At 46.3% G+C, this 14,287-nt stretch overlaps 2 protein-coding genes across 2 annotated transcripts in view; both read left to right on the top strand.

Annotated features, from left to right (window-relative positions):
• The first annotated feature begins 1,450 nt into the window (after positions 1-1,450).
• Positions 1,451-6,319, top strand: LOC144484658 (uncharacterized). The gene is made up of 2 exons (XM_078203126.1): positions 1,451-1,503; positions 5,629-6,319. Exons 1-2 carry the CDS (start codon positions 1,451-1,453, stop codon positions 6,251-6,253), a joined length of 678 nt encoding a protein of 225 aa, XP_078059252.1. The 3' UTR covers positions 6,254-6,319.
• Positions 6,320-10,708: 4,389 nt separating this feature from the next.
• Positions 10,709-14,287, top strand: part of LOC144484659 (uncharacterized) — a 121,369-nt gene continuing 117,790 nt past the window's right edge. The window contains exon 1 of the mRNA XM_078203127.1: positions 10,709-11,473. Coding sequence (XP_078059253.1) covers positions 10,721-11,473 — 753 coding nt within the window. The 5' untranslated portion in view covers positions 10,709-10,720. The remainder of the gene's footprint in view (positions 11,474-14,287) is intronic.

Below are 14,287 nucleotides of genomic sequence, written 5' to 3' on the forward strand. Positions count from 1 at the left end.
GGTGAATGCTGGACACATGAATCAGAGATTGGTGTAAAACTGGGATCTGCTCCTAAATGAAAGTGAAACAGCAGGTTAAAGTTTCCAGTCTGAAAAGTACCATGGTTGTTATACATACCATTTTAAGGCTGGTTTTAACTCATTTAAAATAAACCTATTTAAAATATATTTGTTAAAGTCAGTATTAAAATACGAGTTGGATGAGTTCACAGGAGCCTGTTAACCACTGGGACAATTATTCAACAAACATTGGATTTCCAGATAGAGAAGAAGCTGCAGTTTGTTTGCAGGAATTCCCTGTTTTATTGATGTGTGTGTGTTAGACATCAGGATAACTAAAAATACACAAACCTGGACATCAATGGTGATCTGATTGACAGTTACTCTGGGAATCACTCCCACTGTGAAACTTCAGCACTGACACTGCTGAATGTTGTCGGCTCAGGGAGTGGGACCTCCAGGAGTGGACTGTAAAAAAGCTGGGTTTCAGTATCCTGACTAATATATGGTGAGGAACCAGAAAAATCCTTACTGAGGAACTGCCTGGGGTTTTACCAGTGTAGGTTCAGGGGCGAATGATTCCTGACTCCCTGAAATGTCTGATATTGAACCCAGTTTGGAACAAGATTCATTCAGTTTCCAGGAGAATAGAGACAAATATCACCCACAACTGAGAGAGAGAAAAACAGCCACCTTGATCAATGACTTGGATGAAGCCAGAATTGATGATACAAAGATAGGTAGAAAAGCAAGCTGTGAGGTTGTTACAAAAAATCTGTAAGGGGCACAGATAAGTTACCTGAATGGACAGAAAAATGGCAGATGGAGTATAGTGCGGGAAAGTGGGAGCTTTTCCGCTTTGGCAGGAAGAATAGAGAAGCAAAAAATTGTTTAAATATACAGAAACTGAAGAATACTGCCGTAGAGAGGAATCTGGGTGTCCTTGTACATGAATCGTGAAAAAATAGGATGAAGGTACAGCAAGTAAAGAAGAAGGCAAATGGAGTGTTGGACTTTACTGCAAGGGGTGGAGTTTGAAAAAGGGAACTTGCTGCACCTACACAGGACATTGCTGAGATAGCAGCTGGAATACTGTGTAAGGTTCTGGTCTCCCTACTTATGGAATGACATGCTTTCCTTGGAATGAGTTCAGAGAAGGTCCATTCCTCAGATGAAGGTGTTGTCTTTTGAGGAAAGATTGTAAGGTGTAGGTGAGAATTCTCCCATCTCGCCCACCACAGGAATCGTCGCGGGCCGGGGGGGGACCACAAAGGCCCATTGACCTCGGGCAGGATTCTCCAGTTTTGGGGTGAGCGCGGCCGGAGAATCCAACTCATTGTCTTTTGAGGAAAGGTTGCACCTCTAATCATTAGGTTTAGAAGAATGAGCAGTGAACTTTCTGAAACATATAAGATTCTCATGGGGGGTTGACAGGCTAGAGGCCAAGAGGATGATTCATGAAGGAGTCTTGAACTTGGTGCCACAGATCAACAAGAGTCAAGGGTATTGTTTCAGCCCTTACAGACACCAATACTTTATCCTCAGTTTTAGTCATGTTAGCTGGTGTTGTCCACCCAATGGGACAGGCCCTGTTTCATGTGAGAGTTTTTGATTTGATTTGATTTACTATTATCACATGTATTGGGATACAGTGAAAGGTAGTTTCTTGCGCACTATACAGACAAAACATACATTCATAAAGTACATCGGGGGAAAGGAAAAAAGAGGGTGTAGAATATAGTGTTACAGTCATAGCGAGGGTGTAGAATAAGATCAATTTAATATACGTTGGTCCATTCAAAAGTCGGATAGCAGGGAAGAAGCTGCTCTTGAGTCAGTTGGTACATCACGTGGGTGGGAGGATGGCTGCGTTTGTTCGTTTTTGTGCATGAGGATGTGGGTATCTGAGTGAAGCTGCTTCTCATCAGTTGCAACACAACCTTCCTCCGAGCAATGATAGGTCTCCGAGTTTCCAACTGAGTGATTTGAGTGATTCAGAGATTTTCCATCCAGACTGACTGAGTGCTGCGTAAAACCTGACATCTACACAACCTGACCCCACTTCTCCTGGAACAACATGAAGTGTTGGCTGCTTTCCTGATCCCTTCCTTTCCCCTCACCATTATCCTCAGATAGTTCACAAATTCCATTGTACCTCATCCTCCAATGGTCTCCATTTTAAATATTTCCATCAGTCTTGCCAACAGATAGCAATGGGATTGGTGCCATCACAGTGATAAACTCTGAAATACTGCCTCTCGGATCTAGATCTCCCCACCAAATCTTCACCTGAGTTCCACTTTTTAGTCTGAAGAAATTAATATAATTTAACTTTCAACAGTACCTTCCAACACTGCGACCTTTACCTTCCAATCCTACAAACTCTACCACCGAGAGACAAGGGCAGCAGATAATTGGCAACATGGACAACTGACATTATCAAAGAACGAAGAACAGTACAGCAGAGGAACAGACCCTTTACCGAAAAACAATGGCACCCAAGACATAAACAATCCTGACTTGGAATCATGTTGCTGTCCTTTCACTGTTGCTGATCAAAAATCCTGGAAATCCCTTCGTAACAGCATCTTCGACTGCGGCAAACTTATAAATATAGGAGAGGAGTAGATCATTCAGCCCCTTGACCCATTTAATTAGATCACGGCTGATCTGACAGTAACTTCAAATCTGCAGTTCAAGAAGGCAGCCCCAATCACCTTCTCAAGAATAATTTGGGGTGGGCGATTGATGCTGGTCGAGCCAGCAATGTCCACATTGTATAAACAAATATAAAACCCCATTAAAACTGATTCAGCGCGCCCCCTCCCTACAGAATGAAAAAGATTGGTTTTAAGATCAGTTAGAACCACAGAACATTACAGCACAGAAACAGGCCATTTGGCCCTTCTTGGCTGTGCTGAGCCACTTTTCTGTCTAGTCCCACTGACCTGGACCATATCCCTCCACACCCCTCTCATCCATGTACCTGTCCAAGTTTTTCTTAAATGTGAAAAGTGAGCCCGCATTCATCACCTCATCTGGCAGCTCATTCCAAACTCCCATCACTCTCTGTGTGAAGAAGACCCCCACTAATATTCCCTTTAAACATTTCCCCCCTCACCCTTAACCCATGTCCTCTTGTTATTTTCTCCCCTAGCCTCAGTGGAAAAAGCCTGCTTGCATTCATTCTATCTATACCCATCATAATTTTATACACCTCTATCAAATCTCCCCTCATTCTTCTACGCTCCAGGGAATAAAGTCCTAACCTTTCTCTGTAACTCAGTTTCTCAAGTCCCGGCAACATCCTTGTAAACCTTCTCTGCACTCTTTCAACCTTATTAATATCCCTCCTGTAATTAGGTGACCAAAACTGCACAAAATACTCTAAATTCGGCCTCACCAATGTCTTATACAACCTCACCATAACATTCCAACTCCACACACAGCCCTTCTATTTGTGATTTTGCATGAACTATTAACATCATTTATTTTCACCCCAGCTCCACTGTCTGCTCTGGCACTCTGGTTCCCATCCCCCTGCAAATCTAGTTTAAACCCTTCCCAAGAACACTCGCAAACCTTCCTGCAAGTATATTGGTCCCCTTGTAGTTCAGGTGTAACCCATCTCTCTTGTACAGGTCCCACCTGCCCCAGAAGAGGTTCCAATGATCTAGAAATCTGAAACCCTGCCCCCTACACCAGTTCCTCAGCCACGTGTTCATCCACCTGAGCATCCTACTCTTACCCTCACTGGCACGTGGCACAGGTAGCAATCCTGAGATGACTACCCTCGGGGTCCTGCTTTTTAACTTCCCACCAAGTTGTTCCTTTGTAGTCACTGATATTTAACTGATATTCCTTTATAGTCACCTGATGAAGGAGCAGCGCTCCGAAAGCTAGTGGCTTTTGCTACCAAATAAACCTGCTGGACTTTAATCTGGTGGTGTGAAATTTCTTACTCTATTCTCTCTCCACAGATGCTCAGTCCTGCTGAGATTTTCCAACATTTACTGTCTTTATCTCAGTGATAAATGTTGATGTGTTTGCTCCGCACCCACAGGGCTCCATCTGTTTGCTCTGCACCCACAGGGCTCCATCTGTTTGCTCCGCACCCACAGGGCTCCATCTGTTTGAAGCCACAAACAGAAAGATCCAGTTTTCCCCTGGAGTTTGACACAGAGCAACTTTCACAATGATGCAGAGTTTCAGACAATGAGGGAGATCCGGACTCAGCCCCGCCCCCATTCACTCTGATTGTTGGAGGACCAGCCGCTCCCGCTCGGTCCTCCAGCCCCGCCCCCTTTTCCTTGGTCCGGAACCGCTGTCAATCACTGTCCGGTCATTGTGATGTGGAGCATGCGCAGTGCCGCTGGGAGCTCAGGATTGCGGCGGTGGGAATTTTCAGCGGATCCGACGCCGCCGGGTGGGGAATGAGGGGGGGATGGAGCCGGCGGGTGGGTAATGAGGGGGGGATGGAGCCGGGGGGTGGGTTCGAGGCTTCATAAACACCCCGTGTCGGCCCCAAGCACCGAATACAAAGCTCGGGTGCGGGTTGTGAAGCGGGGAAATCAGCTCCCGCTTTTCCCCGGAACAGACCCAGAATCCCCGCCGCCGTCTTTATCGGGAGCCTCTCCGGCTCGGCGCATGCGCACTGAGGAAGCATCGAGCGAGGCTCCTCCCCTCATTCACTCCGATTGGTTGGAGGACCAGCCGCTCCCGCTCGGTCCTCCAGCCTCGCCGCCTCTTCCTATTGGTCCGGACCTGCTGTCAATCACCCCGGGGCATTGTGAGGTGGGCGGGGAGGATTCACAAACACCCGCTGGAGGCCCCAACACCCCCAATAAGACCCATTGGTTTTATTGTCAGTCTGCAGACAGGAGCTGGAGAACTGTTCACAATAAGAAGTCTCAACACCAGGTTAAAGACCAACAGGTTTATTTGGTAGCAAATGCCATAAGCTTTCAGAGCGCTGCTCCTTCGTCAGATGGAGTCTGTGTTCACCCCAGTCCAACGCCGGCATCTCCACATCAGAACTGAACACAGGCAGAGGAGAGGGAGGGAGAAAACTGGGGGTGGAGGAAAGAAATGGTAGAGATGGGTTTGGATTTCAGCCCAGGGAGGAGGGAGAGTGTGTGGGATGGGGATTTCCAGATTTGGGGGAACAAGAGAGGAAAAAATGTTCCAGAGAAACTAGAATTGTCTGTTCAGAATTTCTATCCTGGACTGACGGTGATGACTTTTGTAAACTCTTTTTACGGGATCTTAGAAACGATGATTGCAGATGGGAAACTCAAACCAAACTTAAGTTTGACAGTCAGTTGGTTCATCATGACCTGAATATCATCACCTTTGAGGTTGAAAGGATAATTGTTCGTTTGTTCTGTCTGAGGGAAAATATTTTAAACATCAGTGTTACTGGAAAAGCACCAAGAGACACACGCACAGCTGAGTGAGAATGTTCCAGTGAACTGATTGCAGAAAGAGCTTTAACCAGTTCCACAGCCTGATAAAACATCACACCATTCACAGTGTGGACGAGCCTTCAACTAATCATCCAACCTGGAGAGACACAAGGACACCGGCACCATGGAACTGTGAGGACTGTGGGAAAGAATTCAGTTATAGATCCCAGCTGGAATACCATAGACACAGTCACAGTGGGGCCGATGCCTTGGAGAAACCGTGGAAATGTGAGGATTGTGGGAAAGGATTCAATTACCCATCCCTGTTGGACAACCACTGGCACACTCACACTGGGGAGCGGCCATTCACCTGTTCTGTGTGTGGAAAGGGATTTACTCAGCCAACCGGCCTCATGTTACACCAGCGCATTCACACTGAGGAGATGCTGTTCAGCTGCACTCACTGTGGAAAAAGGTTCAGGTCTTCATCAGACCTCAGTCAACATCATCGCGTTCACACTGGGGAGAAACCATTCACCTGCTCCATGTGTGGGAAGGGATTCACAAAGTCCTCCAACCTGGTGACACACCAGCAAATTCACTCTGAGGAGAAGCCGTTCAGCTGCACTTTCTGTGGAAAGAGGTTCAGGTATTCACACAGCCTCGAAGAACACCAGCGAATTCACACTGGGGAGAAGCCTTTCACCTGTTCAGTCTGTGGACAGGGATTCACTCAGTCATCCAGTCTGGTGAATCATCAGCGAGTTCACACTGGGGAGAGGCCATTCAGCTGCACCTCCTGTGGGAAGAGTTTCAAGCAGGCATATGCCCTCATTGAACACCAGTGAGTTCACACTGGGGAGAGACCATTCACCTGCTCGGTGTGTGGGAAGGGATTCACTGTGTCATCCAGCCTCAAGGCATACCAGCAAATTCACGCTGAGGACAAGCCATTCAGCTGCTCTGACTGTGGGAAGAGTTTCAGGACTTCATCTGCTCTCTTTGTACACCAGCGAGTTCACACTGGGGAGAGACCATTTGCCTGCTCTGTGTGTGGGAAGGGATTCACTCGGTCCTGCAACCTCGTGACACATGAGTGAATCCATATGTGACTGAGAGATTGGATTCAGCTGTTTCTGCTAATGTTCATTACATCCAGGATTGATAGTTGGACAATTTTAAGTTTGTTCCTGTTGATATTAACAACCCTATAACTGGCTGAAGTTTAATATTCTGTAGATGTCACTGACCTTCGAGGCTACAGTGTCCCTTTTTAAAGGCACCAACAGGACGGGGTGCACCTGAACCAGAGGGGCACCAATATCCTGGGAGGGAAATTTGCTACGGCTCTTCAGGGGGATTTAAACTAATTTGTCAGGGGAGTGGGAAAAGGAGTTGTAGTCCAGAAGTCAGTGTTGAGGGTGGTGAGGTATTGGGGAAGGTATCAAGGTCAAGGGTGGGTACCGGTAGACAGGAAGATGGGTTGAAGTGTGTCTACTTCAATGCAAGGAGCATCCGGAACAAGGTGGATGAACTTGGGGCGTGGATTGCTACTTGGGACTACGATGTTGTGGCCATTACGGAGACGTGGGTAGAACAAGGACAGGAATGGTTGTTGGACGTTCCGGGGTATAGATGTTTCAGTAAGTGTAGGGAAGCTGGTAAAAGAGGTGGAGGAGTAGCATTGTTAATCAAGGATAGTTTAACGGCTGCGGAAAAGCACTTTGAGGGGGATATGCACACTGAGGTAATATGGGCTGCAGTTAGAAACAGGAAAGGAGCGGTCACGTTGCTAGGAGTTTACTATCGGCCCCCAAATAGTAATAGAGATGTGGAGGAAGAAATTGCTAAGCAGATTATGGATACGTGTGGGGGTCACAGGGTAGTTGTCATGGGGGACTTTAACTTTCCAAATATTGATTGGAACCTTTGTAGGTCAAATAGTTTGGATGGGGCACTTTTTGTGCAGTGTGTGCAGGAGGGTTTCCTGACACAATATGTGGATAGGCCGACAAGGGGTGAGGCCACATTGGATTTGGTACTGGGAAATGAACCGGGCCAAGTGTTAGATTTGGTTGTGGGAGAGAACTTTGGAGATAGTGACCACAATTCGGTGTCTTTTGTTATTGCAATGGAGAGGGATAGGGCCGGACGGCAGGGCAAGGCTTACAATTGGGGGAGAGGTAATTATGATGTGATTAGGCAAGAATTAGGGGGGCATAAGATGGGAACAGAAACTGTCAGGGAAAGGCACTGATGAAAAGTGGAACTTTTTCAAGGAACAAATACTGGGTGTCCTTGATAGGTATGTCCCTGTCAGGCAGGGAGGAAATGGCCGAGTGAGGGAACCGTGGTTCACAAAAGAGGTGGAATGTCTTGTGAAAAGGAAGAGGGAAGCTTATGTAGGGATGAGGAAACAAGGTTCAGATGGCTCGACTGAGGGTTACAAGTTAGCAAGGAACGAGCTGAAAAAGGGGCTGAGGAGAGCTAGGAGGGGACATGAGAAGTCCTTGGCGGGTCGGATCAAGGAAAACCCCAAGGCTTTTTACTCTTATGTGAGGAATAAAAGAATGACCAGGGTGAGGTTAGGGCCGGTCAAGGACAGTGGTGGGAACTTGTGTATGGAATCAGTAGAGATAGGCGAGGTGATGAATGAATACTTTTCTTCAGTGTTCACCAAGGAGAGGGGCCATGTTTTTCAGGAAGAGAAGGTGTTACAGGCTAATAGGCTGGAGGAAATAGATGTTCGGAGGGAGGATGTATTGGCAGTTTTGAATAAACTGAAGGTCGATAAGTCCCCTGGGCCTGATGAAATGTATCCTAGGATTCTTTGGGAGGCGAGGGATGAGATTGCAGAGCCTTTGGCTTTGATCTTTGGGTCCTCACTGTCCACGGGGATGGTGCCAGAGGACTGGAGAGTGGCAAATGTTGTTCCTCTGTTTAAGAAAGGGAATAGAAATGACCCTGGTAATTATAGACCGGTTAGTCTGACTTCGGTGGTTGGTAAATTGATGGAAAAGGTCCTTAGGAATGGGATTTACGACCATTTAGAAAGATGCGGATTAATCCGGGATAGTCAGCACGGATTTGTGAAGGGCAAATCGTGCCTCACAAATTTGATAGAATTTTTTGAGGAGGTAACTAGGTGTGTTGATGAAGGTAGGGCGGTTGATGTCATATACATGGATTTTAGTAAGGCGTTTGATAAGGTCCCCCATGGTCGGCTTATGATGAAAGTAAGGAGGTGTGGGATAGAGGGAAAGTTGGCCGATTGGATAGGTAACTGGCTGTCTGATCGAAGACAGAGGGTGGTGGTGGATGGAAAATTTTCGGACTGGAGGCAGGTTGCTAGCGGAGTGCCGCAGGGATCGGTGCTTGGTCCTCTGCTCTTTGTGATTTTTATTAATGACTTAGAGGAGGGGGCTGAAGAGTGGATCAGTAAATTTGCTGATGACACCAAGATTGGTGGAGTAGTGGATGAGGTGGAGGGGTGTTGTAGGCTGCAAAGAGACATAGATAGGATGCAAAGCTGGGCTGAAAAATGGCAAATGGAGTTTAACCCTGATAAATGTGAGGTGATTCATTTTGGTAGGACTAATTTAAATGTGGATTACAGGGTCAAAGGTAGGGTTCTGAAGACTGTGGAGGAACAGAGAGATCTTGGGGTCCATATCCACAGATCTCTAAAGGTTGCCACTCAAGTGGATAGAGCTGTGAAGAAGGCATATAGTGTGTTAGCTTTTATTAACAGGGGGTTGGAGTTTAAGAGCCGTGGGGTTATGCTGCAACTGTACAGGACCTTGGTGAGACCGCATTTGGAATATTGCGTGCAGTTCTGGTCACCTCACTATAAGAAGGATGTGGAAGCGCTGGAAAGAGTGCAGAGGAGATTTACCAGGATGCTGCCTGGTTTGGAGGGTCGGTCTTATGAGGAAAGGTTGAGGGAGCTGGGGCTGTTCTCTCTGGAGCGGAGGAGATTGAGGGGAGACTTAATAGAGGTTTATAAAATGATGAAGGGGATAGATCGAGTGAACGTTCAAAGACTATTTCCTCGGGTGGATGGAGCTATTACGAGGGGGCATAACTATAGGGTTCATGGTGGGAGATATAGGAAGGATATCAGAGGTAGGTTCTTCACGCAGAGAGTGGTTGGGGTGTGGAATGGACTGCCTGCAGTGATGGTGGAGTCAGACACTTTAGGAACATTTAAGCGGTTATTGGATAGGCACATGGAGCACACCAGGATGGTAGGGAGTGGGATAGCTTGATCTTGGTTTCAGATGAAGGTCGGCACAACATCGTGGGCCGAAGGGCCTGTTCTGTGCTGTACTGTTCTATGTTCTATGTTCATCTGTGATCTTTCAGCTGAATTCAAGAACTCTCAACGGAAATTTGGTTGCAATAAGACTGAACTTTTTACTTCAATCCTAAATTGATCTTTGATGCAAAATCTACAATTCATTGTCTCCCAAGAATATGGGTTCTCATCAAGTGGAGGTGACTTTGCCAGCTTGGGTACATTCACAGGATAGAGGATGGTCACTCCAGCGGCTCAGCAACAAGAGCCAACATCGAAAACAACAACCCACAACCAGACCTGAGAACCACTTCATATGTGGCACTTGAAGCAGAACCACCTCTCACAGATTGGTCTCTGCAGCCAACAGTATCAGTGAACCAGGGAGTGGGTGGGCCTTGAGGGTGCCAGTGACCAGGAGAGAAAACAATCTTCTTGATTTTGCACAGAGGGGCAAGAGAACTGAAGCCAGACAGACTGGAGGGAGGGAGGAAACAGGGAGTGGAGGACAGAAATGGTGGAGATGGTGAGATGGGTTTGGATTTCGGCCCAGGGAGGAGGGAGTGTGTGTGAGACGGGGATTTACAGATTTGGGGGAACAAGAGAGTAAAGAATGTTCCAGAGAAATTAGAATTGTCTGATATGAATTTCTATCCTGGACTGACCCGTGATTAATTTTGTCAACTCTTTTTACAGATCTTACAAGGGAAAGATTTTTAGATGCAAAACTCAAAACGAACATTTTGGTTTAACTCAATTATTCATCAACCTTTCAATGTGGAAGGAGAAATGTTTATCTGTGGAAAATATTTTAAACATCAGTGCAACTGGAGAAACACCGAGACACACACACCCGGGTGAGAGTGTTCCAGTGAACTGATTGCGGAAAGAGCTTTAACCAGTTACACATCCTGAAAAAAACATCACACCATTAACAGTGGGGAGCAAACACGTGTTCTGTATGTGGACGAGGCTTCAACTGATCTCTAGGCTGGAGAGACAGGAAGAGACCCAGACCATGGAGAAACCTTGGAAATGTGGGGACTGTGGGAAGGGATTCAAGTCTTCTTTCCGGCTGGAAATCCATCGACGCAGTCACACCGGGGAGAAGCCATTCGTCTGTTCTGTGTGTGGGAAGGGATTTACCAAGACAACCTACCTGATGTTACACCAGAGAATTCACACTGAGGAGAGGCCCTTCAGCTGCACTTACTGTGGGAAGAAGTTCAACAGCACATCCAGCCTCGCTACACACCAGCGGATTCACACTGGGGTGAAGCCGTTCACCTGCTCTGTGTGCAGTGAGAGATTCACTCGGTCATCCGGCCTTTGGACACATCAGCGAATTCACACCGAGGAGAAACCGTTCAGCTGCACATCCTGTGGAAAGAGTTTTGGACAGTCATCCACCCTGACTGCTCACCAACGCACTCACACCGGGGAGAGACCATTCAGCTGCTCCATGTGTGGGAAGAAATTCTCCCAGTCATTCGATCTGGTGAGACACCAGCGACTTCACACCGGGGAGAGACCGTTCACCTGCTCGGTGTGTGGGAAGGGATTCGCTCAGTTATTCACACTCCAGTCCCACCACCGCACTCACACGCAGGAGAATCCATTCAGCTGCAGTACCTGTGGAAAGAGTTTCAACCAGTCATCCAACCTTCTGACTCACCAACGCACTCACTCTGGGGAGAGGCCTTTCACCTGCTCCTTGTGTGGAAAGGCATTCACAAGGTCCTCCAGCCTGCTGAGACACCAGCAAATTCATAATAGACTGAAAGGATTGGATTCTGCTTTTAATCACAGCGAGGATTGATAGTCTGACAATATTAGTTCGATTTTCCTGATTAACATCCCTATAACTGGCTGGAGTTTAATATTCTGGAGATGTCATAGAAACATAGAAACCCTACAGTGCAGAAGGAGGCCATTCGGCCCATCGAGTCTGCACCGACCACAATCCCACCCAGGCCCTACCCCCACATATTTTACCCGCTAATCCCTCTAACCTACACATCCCAGGACTCTAAGGGACAATTTTTAACCTGGCCAATCAACCTAACCCGCACATCTTTGGACTGTGGGAGGAAACCGGAGCACCCGGAGGAAACCCACGCAGACACGAGGAGAATGTGCAAACTCCACACAGACAGTGACCCGAGCCGGGAATTGAACCCGGGACCCTGGAGCTGTGAAGCAGCAGTGCTAACCACTGTGCTACCGATGTCACTGATTTTCAGGACTGCAATGTCCCTTTTTAAAAACACCTTGTGTGATCTTCCACCTTAATTCTAGAATCCTCAACAGAACCTGTTTAAACTAAAATTATGAACTTTACCTCAATCCTAAATTAATCTTTGATGCAAATCAGTGTGTGAATGATTCCTGATTAACATCCCCTATTGGAAAGTGCTGATTAATCCTTGCTGACAATTCTGAGTGACGTCTTCTCAATGACACCTCCATTATGAAGGAACCTAAACAAAATTCCATGAATTCCAATGAAAGGTTATACAGACACAGTAAACATTTACATAAAAACTTTAACAATCAGCATTGATATTGATGAAACTTGGAAGTTGCTGAGTTCAATCATTTCTGACACAGCAGCAGCAACATTTGGTAAAGGTGGAACCCACAACAAAGACCGGTTTGAGACCCACTCAGCAGAGATGACACCTGTCATTGAAGCAAAAAAAAGCCAACCTGATGGACAACATAAACCCAACAGCTGGAACATTGCATCAGTTGAAAGAAGTGTTGAAACAGGGAGATACGCGGCTAATAAACACCGGACAATCCGACACCAATAATTCCAAACTGCCTGTGATAATGAACATCTCTGTTGTGTTTGATGGGATCAAGAAAGTGGTGCTACCAGCACCAAACTTGGCCCCCTGAAATTGGCAGATGGTGATGTTTTCATCGACAGAAGTCCCGCTGGTTTGAAGTTTAAAGTTTTAAAATTTATTTATTGTCACAAATAGGCTTACGTTAACACTGCAACGAAGTTACTGTGAAAATACCCAAGGCGCCACATTCCGGCACCTGTTCGGGTGCACTGAGCGAGAATTTCAAATTGTGGGAGGAAACCGGAGCACCCAGAGGAAATCCATGCAGACATAGGGCGAACATGCAGACTCCGCACAGCCAGTGATCCAAGCCGGGAATCAAACCTCAGTCCCTGCGCTGTGAGGCAGCAGTGTTAACCACTGTGCCACCGGGCCTGTGAACTATACTGAGACACAGACATCACACAGTCTCTGTTTGATTCTCCTGCAGTTTCCTGTCATGGTTGAGTTCTGATGTGGAGATGCCGGCGTTGGACTGGGGTAAACACAGTAAGAGTTTTAACAACACCAGGTTAAAGTCCAACAGGTTTATTTGATAGCTAATGGCATTTGCTAACAAATAAACCTGTTGGACTTTAACCTGGTGTTGTTAAAACTCTTACATGGTTGAGTTCAACAAGGAACCCTCAACATTTGAGCTGGAAAAGGCCATTGATTGCTGAGCAAGTAGAAAGGCTCCCAGCAAGGATGGAATTCCAGCTGAACTGCTCAAACACAAAGTCCCATCCACTGCCACATCTTCACAACCTCCTCCTCTTTTGGGGTGTGAGACTGGTTCACAGGAGATATGTGACATGAAAATTTTCACAATATACAGAAACAGCAGTGATAGAGATTGCAACAACTACAGGGACATCTCACTCCTTAGCATCACTGGGAAGGCCTTCGCAAGGGTCATGTTTAAAAGACTCCAGCTACTTGCAGACTGAGTGTATCCAGAAGCACAGTGCGGTTTCTGTGCTGACAGATCTGCAGCGAACATGATCTTCTCCACACACCAGTGACAAGAGAAGTGAACAATTGGTATTGAATCTAAAATGCTGCCAGCTCCTGTGCTGAGAAAAGTGAAATGTTCTAATTACTGAGTGAAAGTGAACCTGAAAGTGAATCACAATTTACTTGTACAATTGGAAAAGGTGCGAAAATGTTTGATTCCCTGAAAATCAACTTCAGCTTTGAAGTTTTGTCTCGAAACTCACAAGCTGTGAGAGGGTCCACCCTCTTTAACTCTTTCGTCTAAGAAGGTTGAAGAGGTACCTTTTTTGGTTTATTTTTTCTTGAGTTATACCAGTTATTTGGAAAGACACTTGAAGAAAAACAAAAAAAACATTTGGGCAAAATAAGATCGAAATGGTGATAGGTTCATTTTTGACCTGAGAATCAAATTGACACAATTGTGCATACTTGTGAGCATTTGCTTCACCCTTTTACGATCAGGCAGCACGGTGACAATTTAATCCAAAGATTCTGTTTTTGAAGATTTTATTTCATCTGATTTGTTGTCATTTAAGACAGAATTCCTGGGAACGGGAGATTTGAGTGTTCCCCCCCCCCCCAAACTGATACATCTGTCTCTGATCTCAATTACACCATTGTGTGAGAGTCTAACTGGACAGTAAAGTTTCCGCAGTCTCCTGAAACAGACAGAATGGGAAGCCCCATTTGGAATCAAAGATGGAAAAAATTCACACCAGCGATTGGGATTTGGAATAATTCACTCTGGGACTCGT

The sequence above is a fragment of the Mustelus asterias genome, unplaced genomic scaffold (genome assembly GCF_964213995.1).
Source record: "Mustelus asterias unplaced genomic scaffold, sMusAst1.hap1.1 HAP1_SCAFFOLD_122, whole genome shotgun sequence".
NCBI classification, from domain to species: Eukaryota; Metazoa; Chordata; class Chondrichthyes; order Carcharhiniformes; family Triakidae; genus Mustelus; species Mustelus asterias.